Genomic DNA, 22,988 nt, shown 5'->3' with positions numbered 1-22,988 from the left:
TAAAAATAACGTCTTTTCCTTCTTTTTTTTTTTTTTTGTGTGTACTATAAAATCTTGTTCAATTAGTTTTTAAATATCCATGAAATGTGATGTGTCAAAGTTTGGTTATTTTGATTAATTTTTTCAGGTAATGTTAGTAAGAAATTATGATATAATATTAAATCAACCACTCTCTCTATCTTAACAGTTTATATAAAGTGTTTGATATATATATATATATATATTTTTATTTATTTATTTATTTATTTATTTGAATACATAAATTAATAATGAAAACAAAATATGCAGTTTTTTATGTTTTTGATGATAGAAATGCCAAAAAAAAATGATTGATTATATTGGTATTGCTAATGGACATGGGGCCTTAATAATGCAATTAGTTAAGTCAAAACTCAAAAATAAAATAAAAAATAATGCCGGTTGGCATCGGCCGTACGACACCGCACTAATTTTTACTGATTTTTATTTATTGATTTATTTATTTTGGTTCAACCTATTTTTCCAAACATCCGCGCTCTCTAAATCGATATGAGAAAATCAATGCCTATTTTTCTATAGAAACAAACAGGAAGGTGAGAATCGATTCCGTATATGCTTATAGCATGGACTCGATCATATCTTCCGCGTTGGAAGAAATCTGTTTGGAAGGCCAAGCCGGTGTCTCTCTCCGAACTCTATGGTCCAGGCTCAACCCCTCCCTCTCTTCCGCCAACCTCGACCTCTCTCCGGCACTGAAGCAAGCCGTATGGACCGGTCTCCTCGGCGTTCCCACTATCCAATTCCAAGCCAACAAGGCGTGCTATGGCGCCTCCGACCTCTCCATTCAGTCTTTCCAAGACGCCGAGAAACTCAATTTGAAGCTTGTTGCCGAAGAGCGTCTCAGGGACAACTTTCTGGGGCTCTACAACGTCCACTCGGCCAATGTCAGCATACCTGAGAAGCAGCGACGCTCCCTCCAACGCCTTGCTACTGCTCGGTTCGTTTTCCTATTCGCTTTTTAGTCTTCGAGTTTTAAGACTCTTTTCCTGGTTTTCTGATATCTGAATTTTGAAATTTACTTCATGGATATGATTAGCTAGTATCGTAGCATGGATAGGTAGTTGGAAGGACTCCAAATTTGGGTGTAATATTGTAAATATAACAAATGGCAGTAATTTGGAAATTATATGCTCGATTAGGTTATTGATTTCGAAGTTAGCACGTGTTTAATTAGTGAATCAATGATTATGTGCGTCATTGGTCTTGTGGATGAAAAAATGGCTCCTTCTTTTTCCCAAGAATTCCAAATATTGTAATGATGGATTAGACAATTTTAATTGGATTTCTGACTGTATAATTGGTATTTAAACTTGAATAATTATATGGAAATGAGGTGATATTTCGTAAGACTAACATGAAACGTAATGATTCTAGGCTATTGCAAACTCCTGCTGTTGTTGGATTGTGTTGTTTATTTACTTGTCTCTTGTTCTCTCTCTCACACAGACACCAATGCACTTGCGTACGCATAGAACTGTAGAGTGACTGCAAATGAACGTTTATAGTTGTGGCTTTTTATTTTTTATTTTTTTGGCAGAAAAAATGGAATTACACAAAATCAACTTGCCAAAGAATTTGGCATAGAAGGGAGAAACTTCCATTATATAGCTAAGAACCTTGAGTGTCAAGGGTTAATAGTGAGGCAAGCTGCACTTGTAAAAACTAAAGAAGCTCTAGATGAAGGGGAGTCAAGAAACAGTCCAAGTGTAACTACCAATTTAATGTACTTATCTCGGTATGCTAATTATTTGGGATCTCAACAAAAATTGGAGATCACCAAAGAAGAACATGCTCCTGAAGTTCTTGAGAATGTTAATGGAAGTACTACTAATGAAGATGGTTTTACGGGCAATAGGGTTAAAGAGGATGTGCTGGTTAAGGATTACCTGCCAGCAATGGAAAAAGTCTGCGATCTACTTGAAAAAGCCAATGGCAAGGTTAATCTTGTTATCAGCTTGTATTTATAACTTAAGCCATATTGATTTTAAAATATGCTAATTTTGTTCCATGATATTTTGTTGTTGAAGGTTCTTGTTGTTGCAGATATTAAGAAAGAGCTAGGTTATGTTGGATCTTCTGCAGGACATAAGGAGTGGAGGAGGGTAAAACTATTTTTTTTGTCATCTATATACTCTAATCTCTGAATTCTCAACTTAGCAACTTCGTAAGTTGGTTATTTGGATTGTTCTCATGACATTGTTCCTACAATTTGTTCTCCAGGTTCGTTCCAGGTTGAAAGATGCTCATATTGTGGAGGAGTTTCAGGCTAAAGTGAATGATAAGGTTACTTGGTTTTAATTTTTGGCCTTTTAGGAACAAGGATCATTCAGGTTATTTCATGTGTCAAAACTTGATTTTTCCATTGCACTTTGGGCAGGTTGAATGTTGCCTCCGTATGCTTAAACAGTTTTCTCCAAAGAGTTTTGAGCCAAAAGCTCTTGGATGTGTAGGTGATGGCTGTGAGGTACAACAGTTGAGATTTGGTAAGAAATGTCAAGCCATCAGTCAGCTTATGGAACTTCCTATTGAGCATCAAATTTATGATATGATTGATGCTGCTGGATCTGAGGGCTTGACTTTCATGGAGGTGTGTGGATGTGTGCATTGATTTCTTGTCTTTGCTTTAATATGTAAACATGCTGCCATTGTGGTTTTTAGTCTATTTTGGTTAGCTTTCTATATTTAGTCATAAATTTTATTTTACACTTTTTTAATGTCTATATTTGCTCTCTATCACATATGAAATTGGCATCGAGCTCTTATATTAAATCTAAACTGTTGAGATCAGTGGAGTCAAACATATGAAACCCAACATCTAGTCTACATGATGAAAGGATCCCTTTAAATTGTAGCATCATTCACTCATACTGGCACTAAGGGTGCCTAAGATGCCTAATATTGCTGATTTGATCCGCATGAGTGTCCTTGAGAAGTAGAACTGACAGTGTTGTGGGGAACATTGAAAATTTAAGTGCCTTCTATGTTCTACACTGCATCAAAAAATGCATGGGGAAGGATCAAGAAAAATAGGAGGATGATATTTCAGTACGTGTATATATGTAAAGCTTCAAATGCTATAAATCTTTCAGCTAGACTCATTCTTAAGGCTGGTAGACAAAAAGTTTTCGATGGAGTAAGAACTAGAGTTGTGATATAGTCCATGCATCAATCAAATAGTCTTGCATCCTTGCCTTTATTGACTAGCAATATAAGACTGCATTAACTACTAGTTACCTTGTAGTTGTGTGTCTTGGGATGTAGTACTAAAGTTGATTTATTGGATTCTTGGATTAAGTATATGGTGGTATATATGTTCTTTTTTTCCCTTCTTCTCCTCTTTGGTTAATTGTCCATTTTATTAGCTTGTGTACGTAGTTAGGCCTACTTCCTAACAATTTAAGTATTTATATTTATGGAAATTCAACGTGGTATCAAAGTCTAGTTATGTAATCAATCTTATATTTGAATCTTTGCTAATTTGCATTTTTGTTAATTTATAGAGCCACATGTGTAAAGCCTGATTTCATTTTTAATATTGAACACGCTTACGTGTAAGGGTGAGTGTTAACTGTCTATTGTTTTATCTTGATATACATGGTTAGGCATGCTTAATCTTTTTGGCTTGATGATAAGTTGGCAACTTAACATCTTTTTGTTTAAGAGGTGTATGTCTAGAGCTTTCTTTGCATGATACATTTTCTCAAATGCATAAATAATTTAACTATAACTATCTTGAAATTTTGTATCTGTTACAAACAGGTCTGCAGGAGGCTTGGGCTTGACAACAAGAAGAACCACAACCGACTTTTTAATATGGTCTCTAGGTTTGGAATGGATCTGCAGGCAGAAAACCACAAGAAAACTGCAGTATATCGACTATGGACATCTGGAAAACGCAATTCTGAATTGGCTAATGTAGTCAATGATGATAAAGTTTCTAATGTGCACGTTTGCAATCTAGATACTCTTGACAGTTCAGTGGAGACCCGTCCAGAGAATGAGCCTTTAACTTTGAAAGGTGATACTGTTACATCTGAAGAAATGGAGAGTAGAAAAACTGACATTGACCTTTCTAATGTATCCCCTGTGGATACTCAGTCGAGCCTTTTGCTTCCTTGTCCTGGCAATTCCCAGGAGTGTATTCTTGAGCCAAGAGATATATATTCTGAGCCTGAACTAAATCTAGTGAGTAGAGAAGCGGAAACAAATATTACTTCATCAGAAACACCACCCCCTATGTTGAAGCCAGTTTCTTCTGGGTCATACCCGAGGTATCCATGTTTGTCGTTGACTGTGGATAGTTCTCGGAGGGAGAAAAGGATACTTGAGCGGTTACAGGTCTGTTTCATCACCCTTTCCTTTATGGCTCTTTTTCTATAAATAATTTTTTTCTGTTTTATCTACTCTTTTGTGAGCTTTGTCACCGTTCCTTTTGTTTTTCTTTTTTTTTTTTTTTTTTTTTTGGTAGAATGAGAAGTTCATTTTACGAGGCGAGCTGTATAAGTGGCTTGTGAGTCTTGAGAAGGACAAGTGCACAACAACAGACAGGAAAACTGTTGACCGAATTGTAAACAAACTTCAGCAACAAGGAAATTGCATAGTTAGGAGCATCAGTGTCCCTGTTGTCACAAATTTTGGCCATAGCCGTACGGTTCAGGTAGTTATGCATCCATCCATTCAAAGGCCATCTCCCGAACTAGTTTCTGAAATTCACGATAGACAGAGGTCTTTTGAGATTCAAAGTCGTGGGACATGCTCATCCCGGTGGAAGAAAAATGAATCTGTTCCTGTATTAGATGATATTCAGAGAACTCAGAACCATGCCAATTCAGATGACCGAGCAGTTAAATCGGAAGCTATGCGCACTAATGGCTTTATTCTGGCAAAAATGATTCGTGCAAAACTTTTACATTGTTTCCTTTGGGATTATCTCTATAGTTCTGAAGTTTCTAATAATTCTTTATCATCTAAGGAACATGTCAACAAGCTAAGCAATCCTCATAGTAGTAGTAAATTGTTTTCCCTAGAAGCAGCAATTAGGGCCATTCCGGTTGAGCTGTTCTTACAAGTTGTTGGATCCACTCAAAAGTTTGATGATATGATCAAGAAGTGTAAGATGGGTTTGCATCTATCTGACCTCTCTGTTCAGGAATACAAGTCTCTCATGGATACCCGTGCAACTGGAAGGCTTTCGTTGCTTATTGACATCTTACGACGGATAAAGGTATAATTATTTTTTGGTTTCTGTGAGTCGTATAATGTTCTTTATTATGATAGTATATATATTAATAAGAGTATTGTTTTTATTGCAATTATTTTAATGATATAAATACATGATGGTTTTGAGAGAGTAAAGAATTCTCATCCTATGCTTAATTCTATAATCTTCTGTTCTCTTTTTTCTTCTTTCCTAATCTAGTATCACTTCATTTACATCTTGATCCTAACCTATTATCATGTATTACATGCCCTATATACATTTAGTCTATCTGTCAGAGTATCTGCCATTTTTCGTCAGTTCATCCATTTAAACTTTCAAAGGTTCATCCATCTTTAAGAATGTTCATCAGATTTCAATCAGTGCTTCCATTTTAAACTGTTTGACCACTTTTTATAAGTTGAATCTGTGTGGACTTAACAGGATACAGGTGAGGCTCATTTGCATCTAGATGAATCCAATTTCTTAACTGAAACTTACTGATCCCAAAGTGACAGTCTTTGGTTCAAATTAGTTTAATACTAAGTAGTTTTTTTACAATATATTATACAATTTTATTTTTTTGTATGCATTGCATAAATATTTACATCCAACACATATATGAAATATATTCGTGTCAATATTGGGTGCTTAGGTGTGTGAAATAGTTATGCAAGGTAACTTAATTGGTTTCAGAGTTGTAACCAAATCCAATTTACTTTTGTTATCATTCATTTTTAGTTTAACTTGATAGGGCATGTAATCAATTATATATATCAGGTCAACATAATAAAGTCAACAGACTCCCTAATCCGTAGAGGTCTGCAGACATGGTGACTAGATTTGGGCTTTGCTTGTGCAAAAGAAATTAATTACCGGAAATGAGGATTCACAAGATTTTGATACAAGATTAAATAGATAACCTCTCTTATATCATGTAATATTATTATCAATCTGAAAAATTTAAGCTGATAAGAAATGGATTCAACTATGTATTTGAGGTCAACATAACACACTTCAACAACTTTTGTTTGAGTTATTACGTTTTGATAATTTGGATTTGCTTCAGTATTGAAGCATTTAACTTTTTTTCCTTTTGGAGGTTGAGTATTTTTAACTTCGGTTAGCTATTATTGAGTTTTAATTGGTTTTGATTCATAGTTAATCTAGATTATGATACATTCCTGGTGCAGCGAGAGGAACAATTGATAACCAGCAATGTATGATTCTCTGTCTAACTCTTTTTTCTATTTTTCCTCCTTCCCTCCTTAATAAATAAACACTTCCATTAGATGGACTAATAGATCATTTAGGGACAGCAATAAAAATAGAATGTTTGATGGCTTTAAACTCTACACTCCCAAAGCTCTCAAATAAGTTTTTCCTCACCCGTATTCTGCTCTTTTTAGATTGAATAATCTCTATTTCCATTCAATTCTCTTTGATGAGCTCATGTGGCATATAAACTGTATTCTTGATCGAAACAACCCTCTTCCCCTCCTGCCACAGGTCACAACCATGGGCTATATATATAGGGTGTTTCTTGTACCCTTCTGTATTTGATAGCATACCTGAATTGGTTCATTCTATGCTCATATTCCATGTTTACAATTGTCATGCCTAACAAATTGTTATTTGTAGTTGATTCGGATGATTAGTGATGAGCATCCAAAAGATGGAGTCCAAGTTTTGCAATCCACCTATACACATGCAATGGAGCTAAAGCCTTATATAGAGGAACCGATTTCAAAGCATGCACTATCTTTGAATTTTGGTTATCTTGATCTTCGCCCAAGAATCAGGCATGACTTTATTTTGTCAAACAGAGAAGCCGTTAATGAGTATTGGCAAACTCTAGAGTATGCTTATGCAGCTGCTCACCCAAAAGCTGCTTTGCATGCATTCCCTGGATCTGCTGTTCATGAGGTATGAGCTGTAGTAATTTTTTCCTCATTTTTAACGATTGTCTACGGAGTGTTTTAATTTATTATTTTTGTAGCTCAAAGTTTAATGCTTACTCCTAATTAAGCATATTTTACACTTAAATTCTTCTCTGTTTTTGAGATTCTTTATCTATACTTTTTTCATTCATGCCTAGGGTATGTTTTATTTTTGTTTTTTACACCATTTACTGATTTCAATTCTTTTTTAAGTGAGAAACTTTATAGCTAAATTCATGGTAAGTGCTTGCTTACCTATTATAGTACTCCTTTTTTCTTGTTGACTAATGGAGCTATCCTGCTTTTTCAAAACTCACTATGTATTTGTAATTTTTAGATTGCCTTTTACATGAAGCACCCTTCCGAGGGACTTGCCTAGGCAGAATTGTCTGACCCTCTATATCTTTGCTATTATCTTTCTCCTTGCAGCTATTTTCTTGGGGGTCATGGGCTTCAGTTCGAGTTATGACAGCTGATCAGCGCGCAGAGCTCTTGAAACGCATAACAGAGGGTGATCTAAGTGAAAAACTTTCATATAAACAATGTGGAAAGATTGCAAAGGATCTGAATTTGACTTTAGAGCAGGTTAAATACAAATATTATGTGCTGACATGATTTTGAATGTTAGTAGATTATATATACCACCTTGGAACTGATATGCGTTTATCGAATAAATATATATATATATATATATATTGAGAAGTTTGCCTGAGGATAAGGATTGTTGTTTTTTTTTTTTCAGTTAAATGGCTGTAACTTCTGGTTGTTTGTCAAAAATGTTAACCATGCATGAAATTAGAAAACTGTAGTTGGTAGTGGTTTATTTAAAGTAAAGACATGTACAAAATGCTGGTTAAAAGCAAATCTGAAATCTTGTTACTTGACTAAAAATTGGAACTTAGAATTAGCATTGTAACAAATTAGACTTTTTTTTTTTTTTTTTTTTTTTTTTTTTTTTTTGGGGTAAGAAATATTTGGTTTGGGTGCTTGCTCTTTGGTTCAAAATAAGGAGAGTCCTTTTGATGGTGGCCTATTTGATGACCAAGTTATTCCAACACAAAGAATTTCTGATCTCACCGACTAGTTATCAGTTAAAGGAATCTGTCTTTGAGATTTGACTTATCTAAAGCCATATCAGCATTTTGCCATGGCGTCAGTGACTTTCAACTTCAGGACATGAGGGCTTTACTGTTTCTTTTCATGCCTTACATTTGTACCAAATCATTTTTCCATTGGTTCATTCATTTGTTTTGCTGTTCTTTTTTAACGTGTTTTTTGGCTTTACGCACTTTATTTTTTTAAAACCACTTTGTAACTTTTAAATCACTTGGATTTATTGACTTTAGAGTTACTTTTTAAGCAAGATGTACCCTTTGTAATGGATTATCAACTAAGCTGTGAAAGATTCAGTATTTGAGTGCCTCTCTTTTTTTGTTAAGTTTGCTGTCTGCTAAATTATGCATGGTGTTTAACTAATATTGTGCTCCTGTTGTGTTAATCTTGCATAACCAAGAATTTTAAGGGTTTGAATGTCTTTTCTCAATTTAATTTTGATTCAAGGCAGAGCTTCATATATATATATATATATTAGGTATGCACCTGTTTTTTCTTTACTTCTATCGTTGAAGAAGACCATGTTGTGGACTCTACAGGTGATCAAATTTGATCATCTAAATTGACAGAGTTATACTTTTCACTGATGGCTTTGGATGATGAATTACCAAACCTTATCTTATGTGAATTGATAAAGTAGTAAGTGAAACCCTAAGATGTACAGTTTATCAATCCTTCCAAGCCAATTTCCTGACTTGGTAAGTTGTGATAATGAAAATTTTTAAAATTTTTTGTTGTAGATTTAACCATGTGGAATGATGTAACTTTTATTGAAAAGTAGAATAGAATAATGTTGAATTTGTTGCTGAAGTTTAAAAAAGAGGGGGGGGAACTCTTATTTTGAAGTTCCCTGCTGAGAATGTGGTATATAAGATTATGTCCTGATTTACTGCTGCTTATAATCCTGCTGAGGATTTTATGGTTTATTTATAACTGAATGGTGCTTGCTAATATATATGGTCAATTATTGTCATGAATTCTGGTTTCTTTTTTGAGTTGTTAATGGTTATTTTGATGGTCATTACTGGTTATTTGCTGATTTTCCTAACCGTTATAGGAGGATCTTTTCTTTAACCCTTTGCTTGTGAGTTATGCATGTTAATCTCTTAATTGCCAATTGCAGGTGCTTCGTGTGTATTATGATAAGCGCCAACAACGTCTTAATAGATTTCAAGGTGAAGGGGGTGACTTTCAACCAGTTAAGACTAAAAGAGGTTCATCTTCACGGAGAAGGAAGAGATCTCCAGAAGTGAGGTCAGTGAAGTTCAGAAAAATTGATGAGGCAACTGGGCAGTTGAATGAGCAGAGATGTGCAACAATACCTGATGCCGTGAACCAATTTGTGGAAGAACAAGATCTCTTAGTTTCTCCTTTAGGAAAGAACAAAAACAATTTACCGCTATTTCAGGAGGATGATCATTTAGAAACTGAGGAACCTCAACCAAATGAAGATGATGAGGGGTGTTATTCTGTTATTAGTAAGTGTGCCTTTTCTAAGATGAAGCCAACACGTCAAAGAAGGTTTTCATGGACAGAGGAGGCTGATAGGTAAGAAAATAAAATATATAAAATATATTATATAGCATGAGATTAATCTGTAAAGCTAGCAGTCTTGTCAATTGTGAAAGAACGGCTGGAGGGAAGCATGGGATCCTTAAAGGATAGGTCCATATATCTAATCCCCTACTGCCATTGCTCGGGCTGGTTGAGTAACGCTTGCAATATAACTATTTTTTTTTACTCTGAAAGATGGAAGGTTATGGTAATGATGATAAATTATATTGTTAAGATAGAAGACTACCTGAAGAGGTAAAAACCACAGATTAAAAAATCTCCTATATATATATATATATATATATGTAAAAAGAGAAAACCTGAAAGGGGATATTTTAGAATTTCTAGTTTTTTTCTGTTTTATCCATGCATATCATATGGATTCAAGTAATTCAAACCAACTCAACCTCATGTATAGGTTAGTCCAATAATAGGACAAAAAATTCAGATAAAATAGATGCTTAATACTTCCTCTCACATGTAGGTTTGTCCAGTAATGGGATAGAAATTGGGCATGCATGCAAATACACTTTCTGATAGACAATTACAGTGTTCATGCCATATTTTAAGATTACACTAAATTTTTGAAAAGTTTAAGCTGATCAAAAGTGGATTTAACTATATTTCATGCCAAAATAACAGATACTTGATAACTGCCATACAGGAACAACCATATGTCATGCCAAAACAATGGAGACTTTAATTGATAACTATTGCTTTTGTTGGCATACATGTTTAGTTTTTCCCAATGGCATTTCATGTTCATTAACATTATCCTTTCAGGAAAATGCTGATCCAGTATGCTAGATACCGTGCAGCTCTTGGGGCAAAATTTCACCGTACAGATTGGGCTTCACTTCCTGACCTTCCGGCACCTCCAAGTACCTGTAAGAAAAGGATGGCATCACTCAAAATTAACATAAAATTTAGAAAAGCTTTGATGAGACTTTGTAACTTGCTCAGTGAACGGTATGTGAAACTCCTGGAGAAGACCCAAGACAGGTTTCCAGAAAAAGATATTTGCAGAATGCAAGGTTCTTTAGGAGGAGTTCTTAGCAGGAAGTTTTCAGATGGCAGTGAGCATACTCAAGAGACACATGTTGAGGAAGAATCATGGGATGATTTTCATAAAAGTGACTTGAAAGCTGCCCTAGATGAGGTTCTTCGATACAAGAGGATAGCTAAATTGGAGGCCTCCAGAGGAGTTGGGTCTTCCCGTGAGGAGTGGCAAGATCTAAATATGAATGCTGAAGAATATGTAAAGCCCTAATCCATTACACTTTCTTGCTTTATTTATAACCTCATTTATTTCCTTAAGTTCCATATATATGATTTATAGTCTGGACTTACTGAAGCTTACAGTTGCTACAAAATTTTGAACTGATTCTTCTCTCTCTCTCTCTCTCTCTCTCTCTCTCATACTCACCCTTATCAGTAACTTATTTACATGGAAACTGATGCTTATGATGGTTTCTCCCATTTGAGCCAAGCTTATGTGCAAATTTCTGTCATCTGAATTTATGCTTCATTTTCTGTGGAGCCGGTTGACTTAATATTGATGTATGCTTGCAGGAATTTCAAGGATCTGAAGAAAATGAAAATCTCGCAGCAACTCCCTGTGAGGATGTTCGTAATCAGCCTGGACAACCATCGAAAACTGGTACACGAAGATCACGGCGTCAACGACTTCATAAGAAGTTTATTAAGCTCTTAAATGAAGAAGTTAATGTTAGCAGACAAATATATAATTCATTGGCTGTTTCGAATGCTGTAGAGCTGTTTAAGCTTGTCTTCTTGAGTAACTCTACAGCGCCTGAAGTACCGAATCTTCTGGCAGAAATTCTGCGGCGATACTCAGAACATGATCTATTTTCAGCTTTCAATTACCTTAGGGATAAGAGAATCATGGTCAGTTCTTTTTTCTTAAATTAAATATGTATACATATATATATATATATATATATTTATCTTTGATTGAATGTTCACTGTGTATGAACCATGCATATAGACTCTTTTGAGCGTCATATTTGATCTAACTAAAATACTTCAGTTATGGGAAATTGAGCAACGTTTTTCAGTTCTGGTGTTAAAGTAGGTTTTGCATTTTATCGTGTTGGACTTTTGAGAAAGCGTGCTGCTTATTCCAAAAGAATTGGTACTATGGCCTCAGAAAGAGGATTTGAGGTGCTAGAAGATTGGATGTGTTCATTAAATGGATTTTCCATTCGTTGTTGAAGTAAAGGGCAACTATTAGTAATTCGAAAATGTTAGCACTTTCTGTATCTAAATTGTCCCTTGTTCACTCACCTTAAGACTTGTAAATTCATCATGGTTACTTATATTACTGAATAACATCGCTGTGCATATCTTTTTTTTTTTTCTTTTCAAAAGCATCTAAGTTTCGTATGTATCACTTGCTCTGGATTCCCATTTTTAACAGTCCATACAATTATTTGTTTATTATTAATTTTTCTGATGACATTTCTGCACAATTTGGCAGGTGGGGGGTATTGGCACTCAACCATTTTCCCTTTCACAACAGTTTTTGCATAGCATTTCCAAGTCATCATTTCCAACTAATTGTGGAGACAGAGCTACTAAATTCTCTAATTGGCTGCATGAGAGAGAGAGGGACCTTATGGAAGGCGGGATTGATCTAACTGATGACTTACAGTGTGGGGACGTCTTCCATTTGTTTGCTTTAGTTTCTTCAGGTCAACTGTCAATTTCTCCATGCTTGCCAGATGAAGGAGTTGGAGAAGCTGAAGATCTGAGAAGCTCAAAACGTAAGATTGATAGTTATGAATCTTCTGATGGTGTTAAGTCTAAGAAGCTGAAATCCTTTGTGGTATCAGAAGGTGAAATTATTTCTCGACGAGAAAAAGGTTTTCCAGGTATTGTGGTTTCTATACATCGGACAGCCTTTTCTACAGCTGATGCTGTAGATTTGTTCAAAGATCAGAATGCTTGTGCTGGTGAACAATATGTTTGCGGGAATGAGTTATTCCACAATACTTCAGGTCTTAGTAGTTTTTCTCATTCCACCCACTTCAAGCATATTCATTCTTCTGACAGCAACGGATCTCTAGCTGAAAATTCCCATGAATCAACTTGGAAAGCTATGGCAGATTATGCTCAAAATTTGCTACCAATAAATTTTGATCTAGAAAAATATGGTGCCATCAACCCTGAGGTCTTTGGAGCTGTTTGTACTGCCATTCAGAAGGCTGGTGACCAAGGTTTGAGCATCAAAGAAGTTTCCCAGGTCATAAACATGCCAGGTATTGGTGGTATGATTTTTGTCTGGGGATGTGATTTGTGTCTCTGTATGTATGCATTCCTTGTCATTTCAGGAATGAGGATATTACATAACTAATTATTTTGGTTTTTCTTTTTAGGAGAAATGCCAGAACTTATCATTAACGTGCTCCAAACTTTTGGACGAGCCTTAAAGGTTAGGTTTCTTTTTTTTATGGTAGAGGCTTATTTATTTATTTATTTAGTCCCTAATACATGGATATAAAACTGCCAAGTTGTATAACTGCAGTATGGCATTACACCTCTTAAAACTAAGTTGACAGGCCTTTGTACATCTCTCCAAATGGCAGCTTGTATTTATCATCTCTGCCTCATATTTTATTATGGCCCCTAATTAACACACTTAGTACACAAATGACAACAGTCTTGACTATTTTTATTTGAATTGAAAAATAGGGGGACAATTTTATTTTGGTAAAGTTTTTGTCAGCATGTATTGAGCCGACTCTTCAAAGTGGAGGCTGAGGATGCTTTTTGATTATGAAATTTTAAATTTTTGAAGTGGGGCTGGCTTAGGAGTTTAAATTTTGTCAGTGGGAACTTCAAACAACTGTTTCAAAAGTATTTTGTTGATTTTTGTTCTGGTTGTTGTTACTGCAGGTTAATGCTTATGATACTGTACATGTTGTTGATGCTTTGTACCGTTCCAAGTATTTTTTGACCTCAGTTGCTACTATATCTCGAGAGCTTGAAACGCCTTCCTGTACAACATCCATCAAAGGTGATGACGGCCATTTTGTCAACCACTCAGAGAACAATGATTTTAGCAGTGCTTGTCCACAGAGGGAAACCAAAATGAATGTTGATAATGTGCATAAAGTTACTTTTCTTAATTTCCCTGAAGAGGTTGCTGATGTCTGTAACGAACATCAATCTAGCAATGTGCATGAATGCGATATGCTGGAAAAAGTTATTTTACCTGGAGGGGATAAAGAGGAAGAACCTTTAAAATTTTCTTCTGGTGAATTATGTGTACCAATATTTCCCTGGATAAATGGAGATGGAAGAATTAACAAGATTATTTACAAGGGACTAAGAAGACGTGTCCTTGGAATTGTAATGCAAAATCCGGGGATACTAGAGGTATTTACATTTCCCATCAATGCTTTATTTTATAGGTTGTACTCATGGTTGGTAAAATTTGGTTTGCTACTATGTCTCACATTTTCATCTACTAGTTCCTCTACCCGCCCATTAGTGGTGTGAAAAGCTATCATTTTAAAGTGTCCACCATTGCCATAACATTTAGAGATCTATAATTTGGCAGTGTCTTGCAGAAAGTGCTGTCTTTTGCAAATTGCTTCAAATTTATACATATGATAAATTTTTTACTGGTTTGCAAAGATACCATTATTATTATTATTTTCTCTTGGTAACCCTCATCCTGTTTGTTTTATCATATGCATATAATCAAATTGTTGGAAACTTTTGTGTAATTCACATCTACTAGAAAACGAGGTCTGATACTTGTCTCAGTGAGCTTTCATATTAGATTTTTTTTGATAGAAATTTGTCTGATTGGTTATAGCAAGTTTGGACTATTATTTCTCACGTCATTTTCCTTTCCACCCCCAAATTCTGTTCTAGGATGACATTATCCGGCGGATGGATGTCTTGAACCCTCAGGTATGGCAACGAATTTCTCATCTATAGTGATGATTTTTCGCCAACCTTAGGTGTATTTTTTTTCTCTGTGTATTTATGTAAATCCATCCACTTAATTTGTTGCAGAGTTGTAGAAAATTGTTGGAGTTGATGATTTTGGATAATCACATCTATGTAAGGAAGATGCATCAATATATATCCAATGGGCCTCCTCTCATTCTAGGAACACTCTTCGGAAGCAGCTTCAGCAAATCAAAGTTGGTTTGCCGTGAACATTTCTTTGCGAATCCAATGAGTACAGCCTTACTATAGTGACTAGTGAAGTTGTTTTGTGTGGTATCCTACAGCTCGGCGCCGCGAAAGTAAAGGCCCAAAATGTAAATTGTATATTTAATACGTATTACCTTTTATATTTTTGTATTTTGTTGTATGTAAAATAAGTTTTCTCAAAAAATATTATCATCATCATTATTATTATTATTATTCTTTGTATTTTTGTTGAAACGTAAAACTTTTAGATGAGTTTAGCAACTTTTCGGATGATCTATCAAGCTTTTTGCACCATAAGGAAGGAAATCTTAATTTCACCTGTAATTTTTATGCATTGCCCATGCGTTAAATAATAAATACTAGCATTCAATAGTCTCTGTCTAAAATCCATTAATTCCCTAATTTAATATGCTTAACGAACAATCTCGTTTTTTTGGTGATAACGAGTAAGTTTGTTTATATTAAATAGGATTTGTTCACTTGATATATTACTAATATGTTCAATCATATTTCCATTTTCAGATATGATTAGAAGTACGTAACTTTTCAAAATTGAAATTATAGGCCACATTTTACAAAAAACAGTGGTTTATCTATTCAGACATTGCATATAAAATATTTATTTAATCAATTTGAAATCACACAAAATATTTATTAAAGTAATCTTTTAAATTTCTTAAAAAAGTAAAATAGACTTGTAAATTTGTTGCCTGCAGGGATAAAATAAAATAAAATAAAAGTAGATTTATTTTGTGCTTTAATATTCATAACACGTGGCATATTTGTGCATATGTGTGCGGGTTAGAGAGCACAGTGTAGAGCTGCCTCCAAATATCAAAACCCAAATCCCAATCATAAGCCGAAAAGGAGAATTCCTCTGCATTCAAACGTAACAATCATACACTCAAAACGACCAATCACTATAAACATATTATTTTTTATTGTAAGTTTTTATCATTTATTACCGATGATAAACGGTCCGGATTCTACCTACGATTTGTTGACTTCCATAGTTTCTTTCAAAGTGGGCCCACACATTTGTGGGTTCATCTACCACGTGTACGACCCAGATTCGACCTTCAACATCCAGCCTCAAACTCAACCTCCCTACGCCAACCTTCCCTTCCTCTCTAATCTCTCCGACTCTGAAAACTGGTTTCCAATTCGGAAAAGCCGCGATTTCTTAAAATCCAATTCTGCCATGAATTAGGATCAAGTACAACCAAGCCGAACCTAACCCAGAATCCCAATTTTGAAAAAAAAAAAAAAAAATGGCAGAAAACGCATCGTCTTCTCCAAAACCCCTCCAACCATCCGCAAACCCCAGCATAGACCCAACAACAACAGCACCACCACCAGCACAAACAATAGCAACAACGGCCAGTGCCACCAATACAATGATTCCTAAAAACCCATCGAACCCATCAATTTCTTCCACGAACCCGCCTGTACCTTCTCCTCCAACCCTCTCTCAATCTCCTCAAATCTCTTCCCCTCCTCTCCCTCCTCTTTCCAACATCTCTCTTTCTCAATCTCAACAATTGCAGCAGCAGCAGCAACAACAACAACAACAGCTGCAACAGCAGCAACAACTTGCCTCGAGCGTTGGATTAGATTACTCTTCAAAACCCCACCAACAGCAACAACAGCTGCAGCAGCAACAATCTCAGCCGTTGGTCCAGCAAAACACCCAGAATGTCAATCCCATGGCAAGTTACCAGCTCCAACAAAGCTTGCAGCGGTCTCCGTCGATGTCTCGGATGAACCAAATTCAACAACAGCAGCAGAATCAGCAACAGCAACAGCAGCAGCAGCAGCAGCAATTTGGTGTCATGAGGCAGCAAGCTGGGATGTATGGACAGGTGAATTTTGGTGGGTCCAATGCAATTCAGCAGCAAAATCAACAGCAACAGCAGAATCAGCAGCAGCAGCAGCAGCAAATCGGGGCCGGGAATTTGTCGAGGTCGGCTTTGATGGGGCAAAGTGGACCCTTGCCCATGTTGTCAGGTGCGGCTGCTGCGGCTGCTGCTCAATTCAATTTGCAGAACCAACTGTTAGCCTCGGTATAGAGTTATTTTATCCACCTGATAATATTTTGCTGTTATCTTTCGGTTTTAAATGCTATATGCTGTGTAATAATCAGCATGCATGTTTTGAATTACTATTATTTCTTTGTTTTCCTGGAACTGGAACTTGTATAGCTTTCAGTTTATAATAATGATGAAAGTATCTTTGAGGATGTTATGATGTTGTAACAAAAGCTTAGAACAATGTCATTTGCATACTGTTTATCTTTGTCCTTTTGGATCAGTAGTTTAGATTTTAGATGTTTTACTCTAATTGTTGCATAGTTATAGACCTATACTTAGAAAACCATTAAAAATTTATGCTTTTCAAATGAAAATCTTTTTAGTAAACCAAGCAAAATTTTGGTGCAGCCTAGGCAAAAAGCAGGATTAGTACAAGGGTCACAGTTCCATCCAGGTAATTCTCCTGGGCAAGCTTTACAAGGAATGCAAGCAATGGGGATGATGGGGTCTATGAATTTGAACTCACAACTAAGAGCTAATGGGGCTCTTCTTGCCTCTTATGCTCAACAGCGATCAAATCAGGGCCCAATAAGGCAGCAATTGTCACAGCAAAGCCAACTTACATCTCAGCAGGTACTATTGGCTTGTTATCTTGTTGCTAAATATGGTAATTCAGAAATCTTTTTAACTTTCCTTCCTCTGATTTAATATCAGTGTTGTCTATTTTACCAACCCTTGTGTTTATTATGGATCCTGCTATAAGTTGAGTTCATAAGGGGATTATCTTGGTATTTTGTTTGGACCGAGCATGTTTAATGCAACTTGATTAGGGCAAACGTATGAAGGCCATTGTTTTAAGGTTTGATAGGAGAGACCCCAATTGTGAGTGTTATTCCCAGAGGTGCAGGGATTTTCTGTTAAGTGAGTGATGCAGCCTTCTTTCAACTTGCAACCTTTACCTTCTGTTATTAGTCTTTACCATTCCGGGTATAGAATCATTGTTCTGTTTCTCTGGAGACAAAATATTTGTTTGCTGTTTCAAGGTGCTAGAGTTATTCTGGGTTCTCCATGTATGTTTTTATGCTAAAATTTTAATTCACAATTGTAGCATATATTTGTATGCTGTTTCAAGGTACTAGAGTTATTCTGGTTTCTCCATGTATGTTTTTATGCTAAAATTTTAAATTACAATTGTAGCATCCAATCTAATTGGCATAGAACAGGTTCAAAACTTACCAAGGTCATCATCACTGGCATTTATGAACCCACTATCTGGGTTAGCTCAGAACGGACAGCAAGCTATAATGCCGAACTCTTTGTCACAGCAACAGTGGTTGAAGCAAATGCCACCAATATCTGGACCTGGCTCACCTTCATTACGTCTTCAGCATCAGAGGCAACAGGTTCTCTTGCAGCAGCAGCAGCAGTTCGCCTCATCCAATCAGTTGCACCAAAGTTCTATGGCACTAAGCCCTCAACAGTTATCGCAGCTTGTACAGCAGCAACCAATGGGGCATCCACAGCTGCATCAGCAGCAACAACAACAGCAGCAACAACAGCAGCAGCAGCAGCAACAACAGCAGCAGCAGCAGCAAATGCAGCAACCAACACAACAACAATCACAGCAACAACCTTCCTTGCATCAGCAGCAGCATTCCCCAAGGATTCCTGGACCCTCAGGCCAGAAATCTCTTAGCTTAACAGGATCACAGCCAGATGCTACTGCATCTGGCACAACTACACCAGGGGGGAGTTCAAGCCAAGGAACAGAAGCAACCAATCAACTTCTTGGGAAAAGGAAGATACAGGATCTAGTTTCACAGGTTTTTCCTGTATTTTTACTCTGTTAATTTTTTTCTAAAAGTATATCAAAGTTATCTTTCTCGATGTTGTTCACTCCCATGTAGATTGGTCACTGTTGATAAGCTTTTGCATGCTTAGGTGGATTCACAGGGAAAGCTGGATCCTGAAGTTGAAGACCTTCTTTTGGAGATTGCTGATGACTTCATTGATTCTGTGAGGCTTATTAACATGATTAGCTTTCTGTACTCATCTTGTATGTGCTTAGGTGTGAATGTGTCTCCAAAATGACTAAGTTTTGGCATTTAATGCATCTCTCTCAAAGTTTTTGCATTTAATGCATCTCTCTCAATTACTGTCAGAGCTGCAGTATAGATTTCTCTGCGAGCAGTTAGCATAAGAAAAGCGATTTCATATGAGCCATTTGCTTTCCTGTATGGAACTGAGAGTCTTTGGTCTGCAGTTTGGCAATTATGCTTAGTTTTTGTAATAACATTTCCTTAACAGAACCTATTAACATATATGAGATCACTGTGTTTTTGTAAGTCATGATATTATAGCTAGTTAATGCATGATTTATATGGTGCACATTTTTAAATGCATGATGATTTCTGTGTATGAGAGGAGTTATTTATTTTCGTTCAGATCGAACTTACTTACCCATTTGCAGGTGACAACATTTGCATGCAGTTTAGCAAAGCATCGAAAATCTTCAACTTTAGAGTCGAAGGATTTATTACTACACCTAGGTATCTGCTAACACCTTGATTAGCTTGTTTCTTCATTTTTATGATTTATATCACAACATTTTTATATGTTGAATTAATCAAATGAACTTTAAAATTAGAGATCTTATATGAGTTCCTATATTAAAAAGGATAAGACCCAAAAAAAAAAAAAAGAAAAAGAAAAAGAAAAAAAGCCATATCTTAGCTGTACTATTTATTAACCATATCTGGTTAAAATCTGAATTTTCAAATTTGCATGTTTTGTGATACCCTGAAGCCTCTCTTTCCACTGCCCCTCCCCTCTCAAGTGTAGTTTTAACCAGCTTAGCCTTAGTTTTACTTCTAGACGCATATTGCTTTCCAGAAGTGGAACAATTACTTTAACCTAAATTGTATAGTATTCCTGTACCCTAACTTGGAATTTGTTTCCTTGAAGCCATACATTATTTCATTTAATCCATGATTTAATTTTTGCTTAAGAGTTCAACTCAATATTTTCTATGGTCAATATTAATGGCTTTCCCTCCAAACCGTTAAGTTATGCTTAGAAAAATATAAAATTAAGGTAAATAGATAGTATAAATTTAGTTTACCTGATTTTCAAAGAGTTTTGAGTTAAACCAAATAAAAGTGATAAACAATTGTCAGACAGCAAGGGAATTGTGGGATCTTTAAAGAGATGGAATGTGAAGTTGGGTTATATGGATATATCTACAATTAGAATGGATAATTATTTGTATGTAAGTGAACAATTGGAATTATGATTTATCCCATTACAAGTGTGTAATGCCACTTGTTTTTCTTATTTTCGTTTTTGTTGAGGCAATTAGAGTGATTACCTTATCGTCTAATGCATGGATAATCTGCAGAAAAAAATTGGCATTTGACAGTTCCAGGATTTTCAAGTGAAGAGCGGAAGCACCAAAATAAACATGTAAGTGTTGTTTTCTTTCAAGATCTTTGGAGACACAAAAATTTTGATTACTTGAAATTTGTATTTGATGCTTGACTGCCAAGTGAATTTCTATGGCATGGAAATCTAAGTTTGATTAGTTTCTTCTATAAATACAGTTATTTTTTCTACCATGTCAATTATTTAATATGATTATTATCTCAAAAGACCTATTTGATATTTCGATCGTAAAACATGCAGTTGTCAAGTGATCTCCATAAGAAGCGTTTGGATCTGGTAAGTTAGAATTGTCTGTACATATGTTTGTTTAACCTAGGAATTAAAAGTTTGTTTACTAACCTCTTTGTCAGATACGAACACTGAGGGAATCCTCACACTCAGAAACAAATACAAATAATCCCAAAGAAATGATTAGACAAGGACTTGGGAACCCAGTTGGTACGAACCACCTAATAAGACCTTCGTTGAGTTCGGAGCAGTTGGTTTCACAATCAAATAGTTCTCAAATGCTGCAGCAAATGACACGGTTTTAATCTATACAAATAATCATATTTTATTTATTCTCTCCATGCTGATGAGTGCATCTGCCTGGACCTTGTTGGTAAGCATCCTCGGTACTGAACTGAACTCTTTGCTTTTGGTCTGGATCTAACATGTTTAATAGATTAAACCGCTTTATGAGAACGTGTTACACGTCCTAATTCTTATGCCATAGAAACCACACACGCCAAAAATAGAGATCTTCATGTAATCCTATTAATATCTAAATCTTGTTAGATGTAACTTAGTCTCTCTTTTGTAATATATATATATATATATATATTTGTCCTATAGTATTTTGTTGGTATTGACTGGAAGTATTATCATGCTAAATTTTACGTTTTAAACTGTTCTTTTTTGTTTGGCAGGTTGTGTTAGCAATAGCATATCTATATCTTGGATTTGATGAAAGCAGAAGCTGTAATTACTTTAGTATTTAAGACATGAGAATTAAGTGGATATAGCAAACATCAGTTTACCATCTACTATATTCAAATCATTTTTCTTTGAATTTCTATGATCATTTTTATTAAGCTAAACGGTGGAGGTCATCTCATCAAAAGCTCAAATTATTTAACCGCATGCTGAAATTCTTATGGGATGGACTCTGATGATGATGATGATGTAGTCTAATCTATTATATATAGGCATGGTGTTAACTCATGTTCTGGACCTGAATCTTCTATGCATCTTTATCCACAAACAGTTGGGGGAAGGCTTTTGTATAGTAATTAACTAATCCTTGGGGTGTATTTATATTGATTTGTTATTTTTACAAATGCATGGATTGGGGCCTCATTATGGTTCTCAGTTTACTCTTTGTTGCTGGATTTACATTTGGATTGGACCCAATTTTTCAGTAAAATATAATAATGTTTGAACAAAGTGTAGCTTAAATATTCCATTGAGGTTGATAGGGAACCAACTATTTTTTTTTTTTTTTTTGGGCCCCTTAAGAATTTGGTTCTTGTATCCTTATGCGTTGAATAGAATAAAAAAATCAATTTAAAAATATATTTTAAATATTTAAACATATTGTAAATAATATGAATATATCATATAGATATAAGTTTATAAAAAAGTATAAATATATATTTAAAATATAACAAAATATGTATATATATGAGTAGTTTTATACAACTCCTGTCTCAAGCCGGGGCAGGCAATTAGTTCCAATCCACGACAAGCAATCTTATTCCGTGTGCAATTAGTTCCAATCCACGAAACGACAAGCAATCTTATTCCGTGCAATTAGTTCCAATACACGACAAGCAATCTTATTCCGTTCCTTATTTAATTGAGAAATCCTTATATTATTAGGAATGGGTTCCCACGAGGATGGAATTAAAAAGGATTTTTGCCATCCCTATGGTTGAATGGGTTAGATTTTATGCTGTCTAAATACATGCATTCGATTTGGTACACTAGGGACTACTATAAAATAACTTTAAATTCAACAAATATTCATGGCCAATGTTTGCTACCTTACTCTCAACCAGCTAGCATCAATTTCTCATTCTGTCTTGGGACGGCGTGTTCAGCACGGTACTCCTTTTGAACTTTGAACAGCAAGAAAAATATCAAAAGCGATGTCTATTTTTTTATTTGGATTTTGTAAAGAAATACAGAAATAGAGATGGGAATATAATATATATATACACACACATATATAATACATTAGGTAAAATAACTGGTTATAATATGTGTGCCACCCTATCCCTTAGGTTTTGTTATTAGTCGTGGACCACCCAATTCCTTGACTGCCACCTTCTTAGTATTTTGACTCATGAGATGAATCTATTTCAAGGATTTTACTATTGGTTCAATCAAATCATCCAAGTCCTCAATTAGTGGATCCATTTATTAGAGCGAAAGCAACTGGTTGAGAATTTATTTCACCCCCAAAAAAAAAAAAAAAAAAAAAAATCTTGTTGAGAATTT

General features: G+C 35.3%; 2 protein-coding genes across 4 annotated transcripts; both read left to right on the top strand.

The window, feature by feature from the left end:
* The first annotated feature begins 415 nt into the window (after positions 1–415).
* On the top strand, positions 416–15,311 carry LOC107406981 (uncharacterized). 2 transcript variants are annotated; one of them, XM_016014198.4, is made up of 17 exons: positions 429–976; positions 1,577–1,976; positions 2,067–2,141; positions 2,260–2,322; positions 2,417–2,626; positions 3,799–4,377; positions 4,508–5,263; positions 6,878–7,162; positions 7,606–7,761; positions 9,413–9,837; positions 10,627–11,101; positions 11,416–11,751; positions 12,344–13,124; positions 13,242–13,297; positions 13,762–14,244; positions 14,749–14,787; positions 14,893–15,311. In XM_016014198.4, exons 1-17 carry the CDS (start codon positions 603–605, stop codon positions 15,076–15,078), a joined length of 5,679 nt encoding a protein of 1,892 aa, XP_015869684.3. In that variant the 5' UTR covers positions 429–602; the 3' UTR covers positions 15,079–15,311. The 2 variants fall into 2 exon arrangements, with proteins under 2 accessions (XP_024925441.3, XP_015869684.3); XM_025069673.3 differs by lacking the exons at positions 7,606–7,761; positions 9,413–9,837; positions 10,627–11,101; ... (4 more) ...; positions 14,749–14,787; positions 14,893–15,311 and having other exon boundaries at positions 416–976; positions 6,878–7,168.
* Positions 15,312–16,126: 815 nt separating this feature from the next.
* On the top strand, positions 16,127–21,867 carry LOC107408460 (transcription initiation factor TFIID subunit 12b). 2 transcript variants are annotated; one of them, XM_048477389.2, is made up of 9 exons: positions 16,128–17,099; positions 17,475–17,699; positions 18,290–18,889; positions 19,008–19,082; positions 19,537–19,615; positions 20,464–20,528; positions 20,748–20,783; positions 20,858–21,108; positions 21,416–21,867. In XM_048477389.2, exons 1-8 carry the CDS (start codon positions 16,308–16,310, stop codon positions 21,038–21,040), a joined length of 2,055 nt encoding a protein of 684 aa, XP_048333346.1. In that variant the 5' UTR covers positions 16,128–16,307; the 3' UTR covers positions 21,041–21,108; positions 21,416–21,867. The 2 variants fall into 2 exon arrangements, with proteins under 2 accessions (XP_048333357.1, XP_048333346.1); XM_048477400.2 differs by lacking the exon at positions 20,748–20,783 and having other exon boundaries at positions 16,127–17,099.
* Positions 21,868–22,988: the final 1,121 nt, after the last annotated feature.

Source organism: Ziziphus jujuba, chromosome 1 (genome assembly GCF_031755915.1).
Source record: "Ziziphus jujuba cultivar Dongzao chromosome 1, ASM3175591v1".
Classification (NCBI taxonomy): Eukaryota; Viridiplantae; Streptophyta; class Magnoliopsida; order Rosales; family Rhamnaceae; genus Ziziphus; species Ziziphus jujuba.
Note: the sequence above shows the minus strand (reverse complement) of the source record. Positions and strands in the feature narration are given on the sequence as shown.